This window comes from Anomaloglossus baeobatrachus, chromosome 2 (assembly GCF_048569485.1).
Source record: "Anomaloglossus baeobatrachus isolate aAnoBae1 chromosome 2, aAnoBae1.hap1, whole genome shotgun sequence".
NCBI lineage: Eukaryota > Metazoa > Chordata > Amphibia > Anura > Aromobatidae > Anomaloglossus > Anomaloglossus baeobatrachus.
The window spans coordinates 209,805,114-209,828,444 of NC_134354.1; the positions used below are offsets into that span (position 1 = coordinate 209,805,114).

Consider the following 23,331-nt stretch of genomic DNA (forward strand, 5'->3'; position numbering starts at 1 on the left):
GTTATTAATTTTCTTCAATCAAGCAATTTTGCATGAGTCATAATTTCTCTGCCATTTTGCTGGATTTTTTTATGTCACGAAAAAAAATGAAGAAACATTATACTCAAGTCAAGCCCAACCTTGCCTGTTGCCATATGTCCACAGCTCCTTGCTGGCTTGTTTCCTCCCTCCCTCTGATCATTAATCTTCAGCACCACAAATAAACAGCTGTACCCTGAAATGCTAAATGAGATACGCCATGACACTGGCTGCTGGGCTCAAATAAAACAGGACTTTTTATGCACCAAGCATCTAAATTTTTACATTTCTTTCCTTAGCAGTAATGCATGTTTAAATTATTGTATTCAATATTTGCATGCCTTAGCATTTCAGAGTGCAGCTGTTCATTTCTTAGAATATGTTGTATGTTCAATTTGCACTTCTTCACAATTGTCTGTTAGGAGGTGCCATGAGTTTTTTCATGTTATGTGAGAGCTTGTCAGTGCTGGAGTCACTAAAAGGGGAAGAAGACTGAGATAAAAAGACAATTAGAAGGGAGCCAGCAAAGGTCTGGTCAGTGAGCTGTGGTGCCAGGACAGATGATGAGCAAAGGTAAATACAATATTTTTTTTATTTTTTAACCCCTCTATTTATTATGTTCTAAGGTCTTAAGGGACTTTGGAAGATAAGCAGCTTTTTCAGGCAATTAAATTTGGATTGCATAAATAGGACGCAATTAAATTTATGGGATGAACTCAAGTGACTCTGGTAAATCACTCAACTACAGTATAGTTAGCTATATAATGCAATGGAAAGTCTACACATTATCAGTACTTGGAGAGTGGTGATAAGTGAGTACAACCAAGCTCTGGTGCTCGGTACTTGTAACAAGCTGTCGGACACTCGGACGGGCTCCACTCATTTACCGATTATAATGGAAGTCTATGGAGAACTCAAACATTTTTCTGGAATCTTCCAGAAAAATGTTCAAGGTCCCCATAAACTTCTATTCTGCTCTGTAACTGTGTTGAGCCTTTCCAAAAGTCAAAATGCCAAGTAAATAAGCATGGTAGTGCTCGCTCATCACTAATAGAGAGCTCTGTGATTCATATAAAAGCATAAAACCAGAAAACAACAACATTTATAGAGCTCAAGGAACTTCATAGGAAGCTTCACAAAAGGTACTGCTCCTAAATACTGCTGCACTGATACCATACAAATGGTGTCTAGTTTGCTCCAGTAACCAGGCAAGCTTCCATGCCGCTCTGAGGTGCTCATTCAAAGAAGAGATATGTCCAAGTAAATATATATAAGAAGAGATGAAGGCACTCACCGGTTCTTGGTGTGCAGGAATTTCATTATTTACAAGTGGAGGTTACATACTTGGGCTAGCAGGGAGGGGGGAGAACCACCCAACACGTCAGACGATGGCCGTTTCGCACTTTATGAAGCACTGAGAGAAAATGCAAAACGGCCGTCGTCTGATGTGTTGGGTGGTTTTCCCCCCTCCCTGCTAGTCTAAGTATGTAACCTCCACTTGTAAAAAAAGAAATTCCTGCACAGCAAGAACTGGTGAGTGCCTTCTTCTCTTCTTATATATATATATATATATATATATATATATATATATATATATATATATATATATATATATATATATATATATATATATTAACTTCATAGGAAGGTTATTCCTTGTAATACACACCACAGGAGCTGCAGAACCTCTTAGCTAAGGCAAAAAAAGAACAATACTGATTTTTATGGGATATTTTCATCTTTTTATAAAAAGTCTGCAATGCAGCATCAAAAGATGAAGCTCTATTGTTTGTGCACACTGCAGCTGCTGAAGAACCTCTTATTAATTAAAGAAAGAGGGGGATACATGTCTGTTAATCATGTTGACATAAAGGGAAGGAACATCCTACAAAGTGGCAAATGGGTTGTGTGTCAATATTGTTTGTATAATGTTCAAGCTCGAAAATCACAATATAATGTTTGTAAGGAAAAAAATACAATTTGCAGAACTGTCAACAGAAAATATATTATATTTATTAGCGATAGTGTAAATGGCAATAATGTGAACAGACGGAAGGAAACTATTATCTCAAGTGCTCGCAATTTATAAATTATTAAAGAAAAATCCGAAGATTGCAGAAAGCTTGTTTATTTCTTGCGCCTGCACTTGCTTCTCACAGTTCAGCTCTTTGCGCGCTGCGTTTCTACATTTCTAATGTATTATTTACCTTATAATGTGGTTACTAATTCACGCCGAATAGTAATAAACACTAACTTGTTTTAAAAGTTTCCAATTGCTTGTAAGATGACAGCAGAATGCAAACAAGCTTACACCCTTCTGTTTAGAAATCTCCAGACGCAGCTCGCTTCCCCTACTTGTTAAGTCAACCTCCAGCCGCTGATGTGCTTCACAGAATACCAACATTATGCTAAGTCTGCTTTTCAATTCCTCTCTGGAGTTGGAAATGAAATGTTCTAAAAACCAGAAGGGCGTTTGCAAATCACATTTTCATTGACTTTTGTATGTACAACTCGAAAGACAAATAAGTCTGCAGCGATTCAGCAAAGCACTGCTGACAATACTGGAACCAATATAGTAGACGATGTATGATGCTTTTATTGATATTAAGCTCGGTTTTCTGGCTGTAAGAGTTGTTCCTCCTGATACACTGCGGCAGTATGCTGAATGAGATGCTGTATAATATATGCCTCATGTTCTTGATTTTCTGCAGAAGTGTTTTATGCAGCTGAAAGGGAAAGTATCATCTAATGATGACAATGATATAGCCTGTGATGACTTGTAGAGCGCTTCTTACAGGTTTAAGGATTATGCTAAGGTAGCCTAACGTGATTTTAATGTTATTTCCCTGCCGATTAACAATATTGTTTCTGGGTACAACAGGTTACTTTTAATACAAAATGATATAGGTTGCAATGCACATAATAACCCCTGGATGGTGACAAAAAGACACATATAGCATAATGAGTAGTGATGAGCGAGCACTACCATGCTCGGGTGCTCAGCACTTGTACCGAATAGAGATGAGTGAGAACTACTATGCTCGGGTGATCGGCACATGTAACCAATAGTGATGAGCAAGCATTATCATGCTCGGGTGCTCAGGACTCGTTTAGAGCCGTTGGATGCTCGAATGTGCGCGACTTGAGCACCCGAGTATAATGCAAGTTGATGGGGGACTCAAGCATTTTTCCAGATGTCCTGGAAAAATGCTTGAGCTCCCCATTGATTTCCATGATGCTTGGGTTTTTGAGTCAACCCCGTCCGAACATCCAACTGTAAAGTCACTACTATAGGCGTAATCACAAATTGATTACTCAGAGAAGTCATACAAGCAGGATCAGAGCCGGGAGTTCATGCAGTACAAGGGAGTAGGCGGAGTCAGTGTCAGGAGCGACCCGGAGATCAGGAACTGGGAGAGCAAGCCATAGGAGGGGGGGAGCAGGGATGGAACAACAAACAGGAAGCAGAAGAGGAATACCGGAATTTAAGACAAGATGGAGGGGATGGGAGTCAGGGAGGTCGGACTGAACAAGGAGGACAGAAGTCAGGGAAATCGGACTGAACAGAGAAGATGAAAGTCAGGAAAGTCAGATGAGATAGCAGGCAGAATCAAGAGAACTTACAGGGACCAGGCACACACGCTGCAGAGCAGGCTATAACTGGTGCCGTACCAATGGAGGAGACATCCTGATAAAGTGGCTTGATCCCGGGAACAAGGCACAGAAAGATAGGCTTCTCCCACCGGCCAAGCACAGAGAAACACTGACCACAGGACCAGGTGACAAATACAACTGCACAGCAGAGTCCAAACTGAATCGTGACACCAACTGCTTATTACGAGTACCGAGCACCCGAGCATTGCAGTGCTCACTCATCACTTGTAATTAGAGTTGGGCAACCACTAAAATGCCCAGATGCTCATTACTTAAGTCAAGCAGGTCAGATACTCTGAAAGTTGTCCACTCCAGTAAAGAGTATAATGGAAGTCAATGATTGGACAGTCCGGCTCTCTGCTCATAAACAGCCTGTCATAAAGAGAGCATTTCTGGGGGAAAATTGCTGATTTATTTTTTTCTTTTTTTCCTTGACACAGTACATCCATAAATGTAGCGACTGTGAATGTCTCACAATGGAGTGCCTGCACACATCATGCAGTGATGGGAGCTGACTCTTAAGCGGGCCTTACACACAGCGACATCGCTAGCGATGTCGCTTGTGAAAGCACCCACTCCCGTCGGTTGTGCGTCATGGTCAAATCGCTGCCTGTGGCACACAACATCGCTGACACCCGTCACACATACTTACCTGCCTAGTGAAGTCGCTGTGGCCGGCAAACCACCTCCTTTCTAAAGGGGGAGGTTCATTTGGCGTCACAGCAGCATCACTAAGTGGCCGCCCAATAGAAGCGGAGGAGCGGAGATGAGCAGGCTGAACATCCCACCCACCTCCTTCCTTCCTCATTGCAGGCGGCCGCAGGTACGGTGATGTTCCTTGTTCCTGCAGTGTCACACATAGCGATGTGTGCTGCCACAGGAATGATGAACAACCTACGTCCTGCAATAGCAATGATAATCGGGATAGGAACGACTGGTCAACGATCAACGATTAGGTAAGTAATTTTGATCGTTAACGGTCTTTCCTGCGTTTCACATGCAACAACGTCGCTAACGAGGCCGGATGTGCATCACAAATTCTGTGACCCCAACTACATCTCGTTAGCGATGTCGTTGTGTGTAATGCCCGCTTTAGTGTTCTTGTTTGCGAATCACACAACTGAGCACCCGGGATACTTGGCCGAACCCCGCAAGTACCCAAGCAACTTGATGCTCCATCAAGTATCGAGAATTGAGAAGCACATTTGCTTATCAGTAATGAACTCTGAACAGAGCATGACAAAATTATATGGTCATTTTGCACCCTTTATCTTGGAATATACTGAGCTAAGAGGGTGTGTAAAGAAGGATACGTGTATCAATCTCATTAAATATTCTTTAATGGGAATTCCGTTTTTTAACTTAGCTTCTGTTGCAACTACAATGATGTTGCTAAAAGATTACTTTCTCATAGCAATTAAGTTTATGACAATCAGATCACATTATTTTACTGTAATTTGTGAAAAATTTCCTTTGAATCTCATAATTTTAGCTTTGACAGTTTGTATAAATGCATCAAACTAAATCGCTTTGTCTGTCAAATAACAATAAGATGCTTTGCTCAATGCTGCTCTATGTGTTTATCTAATGATCTCATCTTCGAGAATTACTTTTCTACAAATGCCAATAGCTTTCAATATTACTGACCACACTGTCTATGCATGAACGAGCTGTGGTTACCAGTAGTTATTCTATGCAGCACATAGGCAGCCAATAAAAAAAGTAATAAGCAACATGGCGCCTGGAGCATGGCTATGGATTTGGAATTTATCTTAAACCGGAGGTTACAAAAAGCTATATAAACTGCCATGCTAAATTTTGTACTCGTATACAATCATCCTCCAGTAGAGAAGAAATACAAATATGTAAAACAGAACCTGCAAGATCCAGGACAAGTATTCTATCTCTCTTGGATAAAATAGCCGAAAGCAACGGACACTGATTACATAGTTGGTTTGAATTATAGCATTGAAGAATTGCTCAAGAAATATATGAGATGTATTAAAACTATTATGGTCTAGGATAACAACTGGTACTTGAATAACTTATTAATGCCGATAGATATATGAAACATATAAACTTAACATTTAACAAAAAAAAGAAAGAAATGAAAGCAATAAAAAAACATATCCATCACTTCAGTCTCCGTGATCATTAAAATCTGAGAGTTCTATGTGAAAGGGAATGTAGTATTATTGACAACAACTAGCAAGGGCTTTTTGAATAAAACACATGCATGGATCTGTTAATCATTTTCACTGAACAGAAAATTGGCAAATTTGTGTACATTTCGAAAGCCCAAAGATGTGAAAACCTGGAAAAGATTTTACACCAGTACGTTTTTTAACTTTATAATTTCTGGTTAATAGACATTTATATGATTTTTCCCAAGGTTTGTCATAATGGAAAGCTTCACAATTAAAGGGAACTTGTCACCCACTCACCCGCGGAGTGGTCCTGTCCGATGAGCATCACTGGACTTGACCCGGCGACTCTTTGTTTTTTGTGATTGCCATCCTCCTTCTTGCTTTGTGTGGATGATGTGTTCTATATCTTCCACACAGTGTCCTCCATTGTCCTCCTACACACAAGCACTTCTTTTGCACTGCTTCAGGCAGCGCAAATTACTGTAATGTGTAGGTGCGGGAAAGAAGAAAGAATGCCCACACATGTGTAGTGCCCCACGGGGCAGGCAGTTAACCTACTCGTTGCCAGCCTGTCGACTGTCGTTGTAACGGGCGGCCTAGCCCGGCTCCATTGCCCAGAGGCGTCCAGAAGATGGCAAGGGAGAGATGTCGGGGGGTAGTAGGGAAGTGAATGTCATGACGCCACCTGTGGTATGCGGCCAGAGAATCGGCCGCCACTGCTGTCACTGTCCTTCGGGGTGGATGGTGGTAGCATCTATAGATGGTATCACTCCCCACACGTGGAACGGGCCCCAGGGAGCATGAAGAGGGGAGTAGTAATGGCAAGCGCCAAAGAGCAGAGCGGCAATACCGAGAATGAAGAGACAAAGTGTATAGCTGTGGTTCCAGGTTGTTTACTCACTTTTTGTGCTGTGCCACTCACCCGGGTAATGCCGGTCACTTGCCGTGATTGGCTCCGTCAAACCCGAATCCTTTTAGAGATCAGCCCAGTGTGGTGTTCGGTGGGTTCCCTTCTTGAAGCGCCTGTGTATTGGATCCCCTAGCTTGAAGCTACTTGGGGACCCGGGTTTTCACGAGTAGTTCTCTTGTGCCTATATGGAAGTGAAACGGTTCCGCTATGGGGTCTGGCATTATTCAAGACCCCGGACCCTCTCTGGAACTGTGCTTTAGGGTGCTGTGTGGCCAAGGAAGCTTGACATTTTCCCCGTCCAGGCAGATTCTGGAAAACCAACGTGAAGTATGATCTTCCTTACGGTCCTGCCGCCCCGAGTGGCACCAGTTCTGAGAGGACCAAATCCACTCTTCCCACGGCAACCATGTGAACTCTCCTTTCTCCCACCGGCACACCCGTCAGACATGTCTGCTCCTTTCCTCTCCTGATGGAGAACTCCTTAACTGTTGTGTTGGCTCCTGGCTCCCCCTGTTGGCTGCACCTCCCCCCTCATGGGTCCTAAGCTAGTGGGACTGGGGCCCCTGTATGAGGGCATGCTGTAAATGCCACTCTGTAGGCAACCCCTTTATTACCATACCCTAGCCCAGTCCCCAGTGAGAACAGGGGCAACCTAATGTGTATTTGAGTGTGTAAGTGGTGAAAACAGGACTGACCTCCTCAGGATCCAGGTTTAGCATTACACTCAAATTTGGGTGCAATACTCTGTGGCAACTGAAGCCTCAGGGGCGCCATACATGCACACTACAATATGTTGATCTGAACTTGACCTAGTGTCTCTTCATTTTTGTGATTGCCATCCTCCTTCTTGCTTTGCGTGGATGATATGTCCTACGTCATCCACACAGTGTCCCTCCATTGTCCTCCTGCACCTAAGCACTTCTTTTTGCCCTGCTTCAGGCAGCACAAATTACTGTAATGCGTAGATGTGGGAAAGGATAAAGAATGCCAGCACAATACGTTGATCTGCTCTCTGCTGGAGGACATTGGGTTGATGGCGTATTATGTGTCAACCACTGGAAGCAAGAAAGAGGATGGCTATTGCAAGAAATGATGAGACGTCAAGCAGGTCAAGTCCAGTGATGCCCATCGAACCAGACTGCCCCTCCAATGAGTAGGTGACAAGTTTCCTTTAAAGTAGGGTGGGTTTATTTTCAGCTCAAGCAAATAGCTTGGTATGGGGTAGATATTTAATTTTATTTATTCCTTGACACTGAGGTAAATGTAATGCCTAAGGTGGTAAATTTGTCAAACTCTTATGTGATACAGCATTGTAGAGCAGAATAAGACAATTGTGTGTATATTGTTCTTATTCCTAAAGTAATTAGAGTGAGTGATCCATGCTGACTTTACTATTTTCTACAGTTTAAGCCAAACAATCCCTTTAGGGCTACGTGCACATGGGGTGTAGTTGGTGAGGTTTTTCATCTCAGTATTTTTAGACAAAACAAGGATGGAACAATCAGAAGAAAAGTAGAATAGAAACAGGTCACCACATTTGTATTTATCACCCACTCCTGGTTCTGGCTACAAATACTGAGGTAAAAAACTCACCAAATACTCACCGTGTGCACATGGCCTAAATAGTAGTAGAGGTAACTCAACAATAATAAAGTAATGCAGAAAGATAAGATTAAAGAAATACTACAGGAAAAACTGATAGATTGGGTTGTGCGTATTGCAGGTGTTGATGGGTTGAAACCTGACAGGTTATTTTTCTTTCTGTTCTTATTAGTATAATTAATTTGTTTGTTACTTCTGAGAAACAATGAACATTGTTTTCTATTTTTTCCCAATTCTGTATTATCATCAATACATCCGCAGGAGTATACAGTGATAGTTATTTAATGCCCTCAATGGGGTCACAATTATTTTTTTTTATCTTAACATACTGTTACTATAGAGATAATATCTACATATTGGCAACCTAGTAATAATGGAATAAAAGTTTGGGTGGAAACCAAAATTCACAAAGGAAAGCCAGACAAATAAAGGAGAAAAAACTGATGTACAGATGTTGGCCTTGATCAGATTGAAACCCAGGACCCCAGTACTACAAGGAAATAGGAAGGAGCAAATCTAAATGGTAAAGCTTGTGGTTTGTACGGGAGAACGTCTGTATTCAAGTTGACAGTTCGCATGCTCATAAAGTTTGTTGAAATGTGGAGCAGAGTGCATGCTCGAGAAAGAATTACGAAGACCATTTGAGAACACAGAAGTTCAGGTACTCATTGATTTATATAGAGTTTACGGTTGGCAGTCAAGTCCGAGTCCTAAAAAAAAATTAACTAAATTACAGCCAAACACAGAGAACTCCAACTTCAATGGGTCCACTCATCCCTACAAAGAAACAGTGAGCAATCTAAGTTCCTACCTTATCATGTCAGGTTAGTTCTTGGACAAGTCATAACAAAGTGTCTAGTATTCATCCAGATGTAGAAAACAAATTACCTTTACTGTATTGCTCTTGTATAGTGCACCCCCTTATTGCTGTCCACCATCGAACAATACAATTAGTTATACATGGTCGCAACTGGAAAGAAAAACTGTCTATACTGTACATGGAAGGAGAGGTTTACCAAAACAGGAGCTGCCAATTTTTAGTGTCAGGAAGATTCATCCTCTAGGACAGTGTTCCTCAACTTCAGTCCTCAAGAGTAAGACCCACCAACAGTTCATGTTTTCAGAATTTCCTTAGTATTGCACAGATTATAATTTAATCACTTGCATAGGTGATAATTCCATCACCTGTGCATTACTAAGGAAATCCTAAAAACATGCATTTGTTGGTGGGTTTTGAGGACTGGAGTTGAGGAACACTGCTCTAGGATGTCCATATGCCATCAAATTGATGGCTTTCCCATTAAAGAGCTTATTAGTTAGGGTACTAAAAGTTTGGTCCCTCCAATCTAACATTTGTGACCACTCCATGACCATGAAATTTAAAGAACTGGAAAACCCCTTTAAAAAGGGATGATGACTAGTGGAGTACCTCGGACAGGCCATATAAATGCCCAAAATTCTGTTTTTTAGTATTTTGACTAGTGGGAAGGTTTTTAAGAAAAATATGACATTTAAGCCCCTGAGGATCAATATATTTTATAACATTTTCTAGACTATTAAGAATGTGAAGAATGTGAAATGTGTACGATTCTGTGAAATTTATTTCTTTTCTAATCATTTCAGATTTTACATCAATCTCTCCTACTGTTTTAGCTCAGTCAATATCTACTTAACATTTTCACAGCAAGAGATGACCAGCGGTTGGTTCAAAGAATAAAAAAAGGGCACACCACATTTATAGGTAAGCGATTATTTCACTGAAAATAACATGAAAGTATGACTTATAGTGACAGGTCCATCTCAGCTAATCATGCAACCACTTGAGGATTTGTAGAAAAATGACCATTTTGGGTATATTGAGTACTGGAGTGCAGAGTCATGTAAGAAATTGTCAGATGGTTTATGAAGGCAGCTGAATTAAATTACAGGGTACAGAACATGACATGGTCTTCATAACCTACACTTGTTAATCTAAGATGTGTACTCTACTGCTATTCTGTGTCTACTGAGGACAAGCAAGTACACTTTCATTATATAGTTAAAGAATAGAAAGGAAGGATTTCTAGTGAACATCTATTTATAAAAAAAATTATAGTGCAGGCACGTGCACTATAATCTTCTGCATTAATGATTTTTCCCTTAATAGAAACACATCAACGAAGGTCCTCGTTGTCTATTATGTGTAAAGCACCACTCCAGCATTTTGATTTTTATTCAGTGGTACTTTAAAGCTAAGCCCCCTGTCCCAGTTTTATACTTGCCCCTCATCTTTTTTTTGTTTTTTCTCCGGAACAAGGCTCACATAGACTTGTATTGAGTTGTGACCTCCTGATCGCTCCATGAAACAGTGGAGCAGCTGGTAGGCACAAACCACCGGAAATCAACAGGAGTGGTGGTTAAAACAGAAAAACATTATAGTGCAGACATGTGCACTATAATCTTCTGCATTAACAATTTTGCCCTCAATTGTAACACATCAACCAAGGTCCTTGCTGTCTATTAGGTATAAAGCACTACTCCAGCATTTTGTTTTTTATTCAGCACTGGAGTGGTACTTTACTTTTTAAGTCCCCTGTCCCGGTTTTATGCTTTCCCCTTGGTGTTCTTATGTCTTTTTGGTTTTTCTCCGGAATAAGACTCACATAGACTTATATAGAGTTGTGATCTCCTGCTAGCTCCATGAAACACTGGAGCAGCCAGTAGGCACAAACCACCGGAAACCAACAGGAGTGGTGGTGAAAACAGATAATAACATCAGAGGGTGAGTAAAACTAGGGGTAGGGTTCTTAGATTTAAGGGAAACCTTTCAACAATCTTGTCCTATATAAACTGCAGCCACCACCAGTAAGCTCCTTTGTATATCATTGTAGAATGCTGTATATAAGTGCCCAAATCGCTCTGTATAACATAAAAAAGACCTACTATTGTACTCACCTGAGGGGCAGTCCGGTATGTTGGGCATCGCTGGTCTTGACTCGGTGCCTCCTCTCTACTTGTGATCTCTGTCCTCTTTCTATTTCATGTGCATGACGTGTCCTAGTTCATTCACACAGTGATCTTCATCGTGCTCCTTTGCAGGTGCACTTTTTTCTTCCCTGCTGCAAGCAGAGCAATGAACTGTAATGCGCAGGAGCAGGGAAAGGTCAAAGGATGTCCATGTCCATAAAAATACTTTGATCTGCACTCAGCAGGGCAGAGAGAAGTGAACATCCACAAGAGCGCAATGGAGGAAACAGGGAGAATGACAAATAATGCGTCATCTACACGAAGCTTGGACAGATGACGACGATCACAAGAAGATAGGAGGCAATGGATGAAGACGAGAGATGCTCATCGGGCCAAAATGCCCCATGGGTGAGTATAATAAAAGATATTTTTTATGTTATACAGAGCGGTTTGGGCACTTATGTACAATATTCTAGAATGCTGTATATAAGAGCTTACTGATGGTGGTGGCAGTTTATATGGGACAAATCTGATGACAGGTTCTCTTTAAAGCACCACTTGGGTGGGAAAATTAACAAAAAACGCTGGAGTGGTGCTTTAGGTCTCCAGTGCTTTAGAAGGTAATATAAAGGACTGGAGAAAGAAAACTACACTGAACAAAAACATACATGCATCACTTTTGTTTTTGCTCTAATTAGTATCCGTGAAGAGAATACCTCTCCAACATGCCAGATACTATTGTATGTGAGCATTTGCCCACCCTTACACTGTTTTTGTTGGTGACTTTATATCTGCAGTGACTCAGCTCACTCAAAGTCTGATCAATTAGCCATTTCTAGATACAGTATTACCATGTGTTAGTATGGAACCAGAAATTAGGGAAATGTAGGGAACAAGTAGGTGTCATCATAGAACCTAACTTTGGAATAGACACAAAATGTGCTCAGTATATAATTTAATTGTGACTAGCCAAAATGGAAAATCTGACTGATCAATTGATTGATTGATTAAATAATTAACAGATGAAGATCTATCTCAATAACTATACAACATATCCTGGGATGTGTCTACGCTGAAATTATTCTCGGCCAAAATGGTGCCCCAATTGTGTAATCCAGGAAAAAGAAAGATGTTAGGTTACCGGAATGCTACACTTTACCCTAACGGTGACACCATGAAGCACAGCCACTGTATCTACTCTAACCTACGCATGTGAATCCTTTCCATTTGAGGCACAACTATATCTTTAATCAATGGAAATCTGTCTGAAGATGCTGAACTTGATAAACACAGTAGGCAATATATTCTTTTACAGTATAGATTCATCATCCCTTGTACTCAAGGTTAATTAATATCCAGAGAACTGTTTTGTATGGGTTTTTATTAGGGATGATCGAATACCTCAAATATTCAGCTTCACAAATATTTTCCGAGTAGGTCGCTGCTATCCGACTATTCGAGAATATTCGATGCGCATTGTAAGTCTATGAGAAACCCGAATAACAACTATTCGGAACTATTCGGGCTTCCCATAGACTTACATTGCACATAGCGGCGACCTATTCGGAAAATATTTGCGAAGCCGAATATTTTAGGTATTCAATCATCCCTAGTTTTTATCCCTTGCCAATAGCAGGAAATCAACAGTGTAAATACTTGCACTTCCATAGGTGTGCGGAAGGAGTTTGGTATTTAGTCCTATCATTATATGCAGTTGCAGTATTTCTCTTCTAACTTTGACATATGACTATAATATCTTACTTAATAATCTACATATGTTTTTTCCTAGTGTAAATTACATTAGTAGATGATTTTAGGTGTTAACATTTAAAAGCTGAAGCTCAGGTAAAGTGCATTTAAATAGAGATTAGATGATCGATTCACGGAAGATCAACTTTGATCAACTTTGAGTCGAATTTCCTGAAGTTTGCAGGTCTACATGAATTACAAAACTTTGCAATTCGAATCTCGAGGATCGGCATAAAAAATGCCTAGCATCCTTTTACCCACTGTTGAAACATCAATGAATGGGATAATAATGTTTTAAAATATCAAAAGGGTGCAGCTATAGCATTATACAGTAGTGATGCATATTGTGGGCTACCACAGGCAAAAGATGGCCCATGAGCTCTATTTTATTTTTGTACACTGTAGGTATAGGACGTCAGAGTGCACAGCTCATTCAACATGGGAATGGAAAAATGCCTAATCTTATTGCAGTGTACTGTACCAGTGTACAGTGCTGAATCACATTAAAATAGTTTTAGTCGGACTCTGTTGATAACAATCTTAAGATTCTAGCGATAAAGGGAGATCTTGTATGTATAGTCACACAGTGTGACTGAGAATTGAATGATCTGACACATACTGCAGTAACAGCTCCTTGATAATGGCCTTTGTTTTTTATTCTATACACAGTGCAAACAAGAAGGAAAATAATAAACCCCTCAATGAATTTGACATCTCTCTTTCTCTATCAGTAGCCTAGTGGATTTTCATTATTACTATTGGCGGCAAATATATACAATGCCAGTTGGCTTTTGGGGTAAAATTTGATTTTCCAAAGAACCACTCATAGCTACATTTTTAAAAAGGATATTCAGAAGTTAGAGTCAATTCATACATGGGCGAGTAGATTATTATAAGGGATGAAATGCCTCCCATATGATGACAGGTTGCAAAACTTGGATACTTTATTAGTACAAATACATATATGGTCAATACAATAGACTGGCACATGACTTATTCCTTCCAAAGACCTTATAAAAGACCATAAAAAATGATTTGGCAACTAAATATGAAAGGGTTCTTTACGGTTACAGCAGTCAGACTATAAAATGCCCTATATTGGTAACATTGGTAGATACTATACCAGCATTTAAAAAGGACTAGATGCTTTTATTACAACAAATGGCATTGTTCATTATAAGTAATCATAAAAAATGTATGACGGTGGAGTTAGGTTGAGCTGGATGGACTTAAGTCTTTTTTTAACCTTTATAACTATGCAACTATGTAACTCCTTCCTGAGCAGGCAATTTTTATTGTGAACTTCAATTTTTTTTCTTCCCAATTCTTCCTTTATTTCATTTCATTTCATTTTTACTGCATTATTTGTGCGGTAAAAATGGCCTATATCTTGATTCTTGACTAAAATAATTCTCCACTACGTTGATGATAAGATTATGCACATTTTTTAACATTAAACTGTTTATAAGAAGTTCTTATCTTTGTTGAAACAGAAAAAAAAAATGTTTTTTGTGTCTATTTGCGAAGATCCATAACTTTTTTATTATAACTATCTATAAGCTGTGTGAGGACTTTTTTTTTGCAGGGAGAGCTGTCGTTTTTATTAACATCATTTTGGGTCAGGTTTTTATTGCTTATAATTCTTGCATTTTGATTTATTTTTTTAAAGCATTTACTGTATGGGTTAAATCACTTTGAATTCTGAAAGATTAGACTTTTACAGGGACAGTGATATCCCCATCCCCCCATCCCCTATGCTAGAGGAGCCTCCATCCCCCAGCCTTGAGGAGCCTCCATCCTCCACCCTGGAGGAGCCTCCATCCCCCACCATGTAGAAGCCTGCATCCTCCACCCTAGAGAAGCCTCCATCTCCAACCATGGAGAAGCCTCCAACCCCCACACTGGAGAAGCCTTCATTTCCCACCCTGAAGAAGCCTCCATCCCCCACACTGGAGAAGCCTTCATTTCCCACCCTGAAGAAGCCTCCATCCACCACCCTGGAGAGGGTTCCATCCCCCACCCTGGAGGAGCATCTAAACCCCGCCCTGGATGGGCCTCTATACCCCACCCTGGACAAGCCCCTATCCCCATCCCCATTTTTACCACTTGCTTTGGCAATGCCAATATGTACTTGGTCCTGTCATTAAAGCTATTTTAAATCTGAATTTGATACCAAATATGTTATTTTTTAATCTTTGTATATTTTTGTAATCTTTGGTTTGTGACATTTCTTGGTTAGTATTTGAAAAAATAGTTTAGCCCTCTTAAGGGACTTGAATACTGCTAAATACTAATCCACATTTAGAAATATTCCCTAATTGGGATGCACAGCAACCATAAGTTGGCTACAACTCATGTACACACATGATGAGTGAAGAGTAACAAGCCCCAGAAAAGGGGGATTTTAAGACGAATAATCTTTATTGATTAAAACATAGCAAATTGAACATGAAACTATAACAATTACAGTAGTATTAGGAACTGCAAAATATACAGGGACAATAAACATAGAGATACCCTGGGGGCACTGATGACTATAAGCATGCCCTGTGGCTATGGTAAGTTAACCCATTAGCCTCCCACAATCGATTTCTCAGTGGTTGAGTCAGGTGCTGGCAGTATAACACAGCAAGCCACTCGCCATGCATGGAGTGGGCTCAGCTCCTGACACTGCTCTATAGATACACAGCCTCGTAATGAAAGGACATTATCTCATACATAGAAGTGTCTTTTCAGCAGTTACTTTGTTATCATCAGAGGCAGAATTACAGTGAATATCACCTACATAGAGATAACTTAGCATCTATCATTCACAATAGGCGACAGCCAAAACAAGGCTAAAATAGTCCCCCATAGACATGAGTGAATAATCTGCAGTCAATTATTTCTTACAGTTTATATGGCTGCTGTAAAGCAAATGTCTAAATGTTGTTAATGGGTGAAGGTAAGAAGCAAATAAAATGATGTTCAGAAAGCCTCCGCTGATCAAAAATCAGAATATATTTATATGCATATATAATAGAAATAAAACAATACAATAATCAGAAAAATTACACCAACAAAAATCAGAAAATAAAAAGATTGTAAAAATATGTTTTAGTTATTAAAAGCAATATACAGTAAGGGATATTTCCTTTAATCTCTGGGAAGAGATTTAAAGGGATATTCCCTATCCCAATATGTTGTAGGTGTAATAATAAAAATATTAGCAAATACTTCCAAATAGAAATGTAATATAGTTCTCCTAATTAGCTATGTTATTTATCTATTTTCAGAGTTTTGCAGGACCTTATGTATCGATGGTTATGACCACAAGCAACTAACTAACTGTCACTATATACGTGGTCGGAACTATGGCTACCTAAGGTCCTGCGATGCTCTGAACATCAGGTAAGCGATGTAGTGAATAAGAAGAACTATACTACATTTCTAATGGGAGGTATTTGTTAATATTATTGTTACACCTACTGCATATTGGGATAGGATCTCGGAGATGGGAAAACCAGCCTGTGTAGTATGGCAAAGCAGTCTTACATAAAGCATCATAAATATTCAAAGGTCACCCAGAATGGCTGACAAATCCTGTACAACACACTGAGGTGAATGCTGCAGATAACGGGAAAAAATATATGCATACTGTAGGATTCCATAAATGTATGGCATGTCATAGCAATGAAACCAAAACCTCCACAAGAAAATGCCATCAATGATGAGTGCATTGCACATACCTGAATGGATTCTGTGGTGTGTGGATGCAGCGGCCATTCGTCCCCATAGGGTTAAAAGGCAGAGGCTGAGAATCAATACCCATCTGATAAAGCTTTGTATCTCTCTTTTACCCATTCTGAAACAAAAATAATGATGTTACATTATACCCCAAATTTAATCAGAGTTAACAACACATCTGACATCATAAAATCGCTTGTGCTAAGATTGGAATTACAGCCTTACTGTATGTGCACACAATGTGTTTTCTGACAGTTCCTGGCTGACAGCTGCCTAAAAAATGCTAGAAGGAATGAACATATGCATTGAAATTTAAGAATGACTGTCTGCTCATCGTATGTTCAGGCTTTCGGGTGTACTTTAACCGCCAGGCGGATAAAAGAATTGAGCAGACCATTTTTCATGAGTTTTCCACTCAGAAGATGCTTGATACTTTTGTAAGACAAGTTATTGGGAAGGCTCTAAAGACAGCCAAAAATCTCTCAGCTCCTTCACTTCAGAAGCTGCTAGTGATTTCTTTATTGTTGAATAGAGAAAAAAAATCTGGACAAAATGGAACCCAAGAAGGATGAAAAAACATTACAAAAAAAACCGGCTGGTGAAAAACAATGAACAAGCACTCAGGAAATGGCTAAAAGACGCTTTAGGACAAATAATGTCGAAGTGACCTGAAGCATCATTCTCTCAGGTCATCCGTATATAAAAGACATTGTATGCACTTACCTAAAAGTTTTCCAGTTTTATATAAATAGAGTTACTAACTGCATAATGAATACATCTTTTTACTATTTTGGCATAATATTACACCAATTTCGAGATCTTTGCTTCATGTCAGAGAAATGCAATATTCTTGTTTTCATTTGGAGGATGAAATCCATACAGAACCAATACTTCTGACAGTCTACAGTTTGGTAATAGCTAGGGATGATCGAATACCTCAAATATTCGGCTTCGCGAATATCCGACGAATAGGTCGCCGCTATGCGAATATTCGATGGGCAATGTAAGTCTATGGGAAGCCCGAATAGTTCTGAATAGTTGTTATTCGGGTTTCCCATAGACTTACATTGTGCATCAAATATTTGCGAATAGTCGAATAGCGGCGACCTATTTGGAAAATGTTCACGAAGCCGAATATTTGAAGTATTCAATCATCCCTAGTAATATTACTAAAGAATCTTCAGTGAGCTAAACTGACTTGAAAACACACTGCTACATTGTAGTGAATCTTAAGGGGAGGAGAGCTGCTCCTATGATGTAATTAGTTCACATAGGACATATTGGATTGAATTACAGTTTTATAATATAAAAGCAAACAGAAATCTTGCATTTTTAAACATCACAAATAATTCTTTCTTTGAGGTGAAATATTTTTTTTTTAAAAACAGACAGGGAAATGTTTTACCTCACAAAAAGAATCAGCTATGATCCCATGCTGTAATGTCTTTATACTTTTTTGTGTCCTCCCCTTTTGAGGAGATGTGGGTCAGACATGGCCATTACACAATGCATAGCAGGGGCACATATATAAGATTGTCTCAACCCAGAAACTTTTTTTTAAACAACCAAGTGTATAAATTATTATTCCAAAATCTATTCATTTTAAATTCAAAATTAATTTTGTTCATGGCAAAAAACAACTTTAAATCCATGACCCCCTAAACTGGTTTTCACCTTCATGCCTGGGCCATTTTCTTCAATTCTGGCCAGTCATTTTATGTGATAATTAGTGACGGGCACTTAGTAACGTATTCATGTTAGGATTATTCGGAACAAATCCCAAAGTACTATTCCGGTATTCACCTTGAATAACAAACCTAATGCAATTCAATGAGAAACTGAGCATTTTTCTTGTCATGATGATTGAATACTGGAAAAGTACTCAGTATCCGATAAGGATTATCTAAACACAAATAGTTACTATTTGCCCATCTCTAGTGATAATAACTCTCAGTGATTCTGAGATGATTTTTTGATAACATGATGTACTTCATGACAGTCATAAATTTAGGACAATATTTTTGTGTTTATTTGTAAAAATATCAGAAATTTGGAAAAAATTTAAAAATGTTGCCATTTTTAAATATTGAATTTTTATGGCCTTAAACCAGAGCATAATGTCATACATAATAGTTAATAAATAACATTTAACACATGTCTACTTAATATAAAAATTAGAAATATATATTTTTTTGTTAAGAAGTTAAAAGGGTTAAAAGTTTGTCAGCATTTTTTCAGCTAAATTTACAAATGATTTAATTAGGGACCAAATCACACCTCCTTGTCTATGCCCATCCGAGTGTATTGCCCAACTCCCTTCATAGACCCCCATCTGTCTTACCCTCCTGCTCCTTTCTTTCCATTTCTGTTGTCCGTTCTCACCCCTACCCTCTGACTGACTTCCTTGGTTTACTGATCTTGGGTTGTTCTGACACTGTCTCGGTTACCTCTGACGTTAACTCTGTGTTCATCGACCTTGACCTGTTTTGATTACCCTCCCCTGGGTTCTGCTCCTCCTAGGGTTTCTGCTAATATATCCTGTTTGGTTGAACTTTAGCGACACCTGGTGGTTTAGTTGCAGGCACTGCTCATGGCTGTGACAGCCAGGGCTTGGCTGTCAGGTAAGCTAAGATTCCAGCAGTGATCGCATGGGCACAGCTCCTGTGCCCACATGATCGCCATGACGTATCCAGTACCTCATTGGTTGGAAACCCTTATCTGGCCTTGACATACTGGGTACATCATATGTCGGGAAAGCGTTAGATTTAACACTTCTGTTTAGAACTGGGTTTTTTATACATTTTTAACCACACAAACCTACTGAAGTGAGTTTGTGATTTCTTCACCAGGTGGTGGAAAAGTGACCACAAGTGTGTCTGTGATTTCCATACATGCAATCATGTGCCAACTAGACAGTATCTGCCGGCCTTGCTCAGTGCAAGTGTATTGAGCAAGTCCAAACACAATCTAGTCAGAATGTGGCAAGAAGTATGCAAATCCCAAACTTACAGTCACATGACCGCCCGCTCCTGGCACTGGCACCAGGGAATCCTCATTGCACACAATTTAAGGAATCACATGTCTGCAATCACTTAAAGTGCCTGCAGATTTGTAGCTTAAGACAGGACAACCCCTTTAAGGTGCATTTACACTAAAAGATTACCGTTAAGAATTCTTAAGAATAATCTATTAATTTAAACAGGCTGATGATCATTCGATGAACTAGGAGAAAGGTTGCCCATTGGATAAAATGATTTTTAAACAGACGTAACGATTATAATTCTCGACAGCACATTGTTTAGTGCCGCTAATCGGTTCATCTAAATAGACCAATAGAAATCTACATCCACTATCAGCTGGTGCTTGTGGCTCTTGCTCTTTAAAGCCAATGGGATTTACAGTACTTATATCAAAATAGAAGCCTGCTATTATATTAGGTAATAGCTGGGATCCTAAGCAGTGGATCTCCTTTTATGATATCCAATGAGATCTAAACTCACCTTTTCTATTTATTTATATGAAATAAATGATACAAATATAAATAATTTTTATGAATAAAAATAAATGACTAATTAATGTTAACACATGATATATGTATCAATGTAGAGTACAACACTGTCTCCAAATCAAGTATAATAACTCAATTTCTAGTTTCAATGTAAAGAATGTGACATTGGCTTCTAGCAAAGGAGATATAAGATTACAAAAATCTTTGAAATAGTCTGCAGCACATCCCGACCTAACTGTTGCTCACGTCTTCCCTGTCAGACAGTCTATCGGCTACCTTCATTACACATCCACTGGCTGTCACAAAGCTACAATATCAAGAAATTAACAGGCGCAACACAGAAAGAAATCCCAGCCCTGGCGACCTGTGCAGTCATTAGGCTGGAAGTAACTTGCTATCTTTTCCTCATCCCTGCACAATATCAATAATTGTAGTTTCCTGATTCTTCTGGGCTGAGCTGTGCAGGAAGGACTTATTAGCAGAAACCACTGGGATACAAAGTCTTTTCTGATGTATTGGTTTCTTATTACTACAATACACCTGGGAGGGGGACAAAATGTTCTTGTAACACACAGGGCAACTTGTAGAGGAAGAGGCATGTTGGGAGTTCACAAATCTCAAAGGTGAAATTAGTACACTTGTGTGGGAGCATATGCAAGCGTTCTGTTCAGATAACAGAAGATACATCAGCTACAGTGAGCTATGGTCGGACTCATTAAATGAAACAATGTGCTCTATTGTTCGGCACCAGTGATGAGCAGGCACTACTGTGCTCATGTGCTCGATGCTCATTAAGAGCAGTTGAATGCTTGGATGGGCGCGACTCAAGCATCCAAATATTATGGAAGTCAATGGGGGATTCGAGCATTTTTCCAGAAGATTTTCTGGAAAAATGTTCAAGTCCCCCCTTGACTTCCATTATACACGGACACTCGAGTCAAACCCATTAACTGCTCTTAACAAGTACCGAGCACCCGAGCATAGTAGTGCCTGTTCATCACTATTCGGCACTTACAATGGAAAGGTCTCAACATATATCACTTTACTGTTCTTTTTAATACATTAAAGGTATTTCTCTTATTTGCTATTCTGTTTTGGTAAAAAAATGAAAAATTACAGAAACTAAATATACATAGTAAAAACTTCGGGGATATTAAAATGTATTTTTTGCTTAATCGAATAACACAGCGGATTTTTCTCATAATCGAAACCATGAACAGAACACAGTATAAACATCCTAAGACTGTTCACATGAAGTTTTTTGAGGTGGATAAATCAAGTGGAAACAGCTTCAGGAATCTTTCTTTTTGTGAGAACTTTTTAGATTTTTTTTTTCCTGACGTAGTTTTGAAGAGGTTATAAAGAGCTTTGGAAAAGGTTTTTCCCCAGTTTTTATTTGCCAGTGCCCAGTTTGGATAGATGTGATGTTTTGATCGCCTGTTATTGCATTTTAATGCAATATTACAGCAACCAAGAAAATGTAATTCTGGCATTTTGATTTCTTCTTGTTAAGCCATTTACTGATCAGATTAATTGATATTATGTTTGGATAAATTGGGCATTTCTGAGTGCGTCAATACCAAATATGTGTATTATTATTATTATTATTATTATTATTATTATTATTTTCAATGGGACAAAATGGGGGTGATTTGAACTTTTAGGTTCCTTGGGGTTTTTTCATATTTTTAAACTTTTTTTTTTACATATTTATTGCTTTTACTTGTCTCCCTAGGAGACTTTATGTCTGCACAGTGCGAACAATTCTTCTCATCAGAGTGGTGGTTTAACATTGTTCTGATCAGGAGAAATGCTGCTCTCTTGTGAGTGCCAGTGCTTTCTGACCCAGTGCTGCCATGTCAACCCATTGGCACCCCATGAATGCATCTGGGGCTGCCGATAGCAGCGGGCAACAGAGTTATCCCCATCTAAGTGCTTTAGATGGCGCTGTCAGAGTTTAACAGTGCAATCTAAGGAGTTAACAAGTTAACATGAGTGGGTGGATCTACGATCCACTGGCGACTCTTAGCTGCACATATCTACTACTCAGATCAGCAGATATGTTTGGAGAATAAGGTGTGCTTGCTGTGCTAGCCCGCATTAAAAGGTCATACATGATAGATGACGTATAGGTATCTATCAATATCTTTTTAAAAAATGAAAAAAAGAAAACACTCAAAATCTTCATATGAAGTTTGGTTATTATCCTGCTGTAGAATAAATCTGAAGACAATCAAATGCTGATAGTATTGCATAATAGCTAAGTATTTGCCTGCATTTCTAATCATTGAGAACAACAATAAATCTGCAGTGTTGAAGACCATAGATTGAACAGTCGGCCAAAAAACCTTTGAGCAGTGAAAGAAAGATGTGTCATGCTTTCTTCTCTATTAAACTGAAAGATGTTAATCTGGTATAGACTTTTGGCACTACTAATTCACAGAAATTAATTGGTAAAGAAAACTATTAACACTCCTATTTTTTTAAAGCATTCATCCTTTTTTCCACACCTGCCTAACACTTTTGCACATTACAGTATAGAAATTTATGTACATAAAAGTCAAATAAGTTTAAGCAACTCAATGAACTTTAGGCTGCTTTCACACATCCTATTTTTTGCCATCTGGCACAATCCGGCAAAAAAACTGATGCAACGGATCTGGCGAAAAAACAGATCCGTTGCATCAGTTTATTTCATGCATTCCTTCTGTTTTTTGACCAATCTGTTGTGCTACTGAGCATGTACAGTTCAAAAAAATGGATCCGTTGTTGGCTTCTGTCAAATGCCGGATGATGACGGATCTGGCATCCATAGGCTTTCATTGTAACTCACACCGCACTGCACAGAATCTGGCACCATATGGTTTTTCGCCGGTGACAAAAAATGCTGCAACCAGCATTCCATCTGGTCGCCAGATCAGCTATTTACACCACATCCGGCAAAAGCCAGATTCAACGCAAGGCCATGCAGCACAATCCGGTGCTAATACAAGTCTATGGGGGAAAGAACGGATCCGGTGGCAACACACACCGGATCCATTCTTTCCACTTTTTACCAGATTGTGCCGCAT

The 23,331-nt window shown here is 39.3% G+C and overlaps 1 protein-coding gene and 1 long non-coding RNA gene across 4 annotated transcripts in view; one reads left to right on the forward strand and one right to left on the reverse strand.

The window, feature by feature from the left end:
* Nucleotides 1-23,331, reverse strand: part of TAFA3 (TAFA chemokine like family member 3) — a 641,246-nt gene that overhangs the window by 341,843 nt on the left and 276,072 nt on the right. For all 3 annotated transcript variants that reach the window (XM_075335591.1, XM_075335589.1, XM_075335590.1), the window contains one exon: nucleotides 16,755-16,870. In XM_075335591.1, the coding sequence (XP_075191706.1) occupies nucleotides 16,755-16,869 (115 nt within the window). In that variant the 5' untranslated portion in view covers nucleotide 16,870. The remainder of the gene's footprint in view (nucleotides 1-16,754; nucleotides 16,871-23,331) is intronic.
* LOC142289704 (uncharacterized) lies at nucleotides 1,447-15,114 on the forward strand. Its single transcript, XR_012750135.1, has 3 exons — nucleotides 1,447-1,551; nucleotides 9,955-10,072; nucleotides 14,750-15,114. It is a non-coding gene; the product is annotated as an uncharacterized LOC142289704 (long non-coding RNA).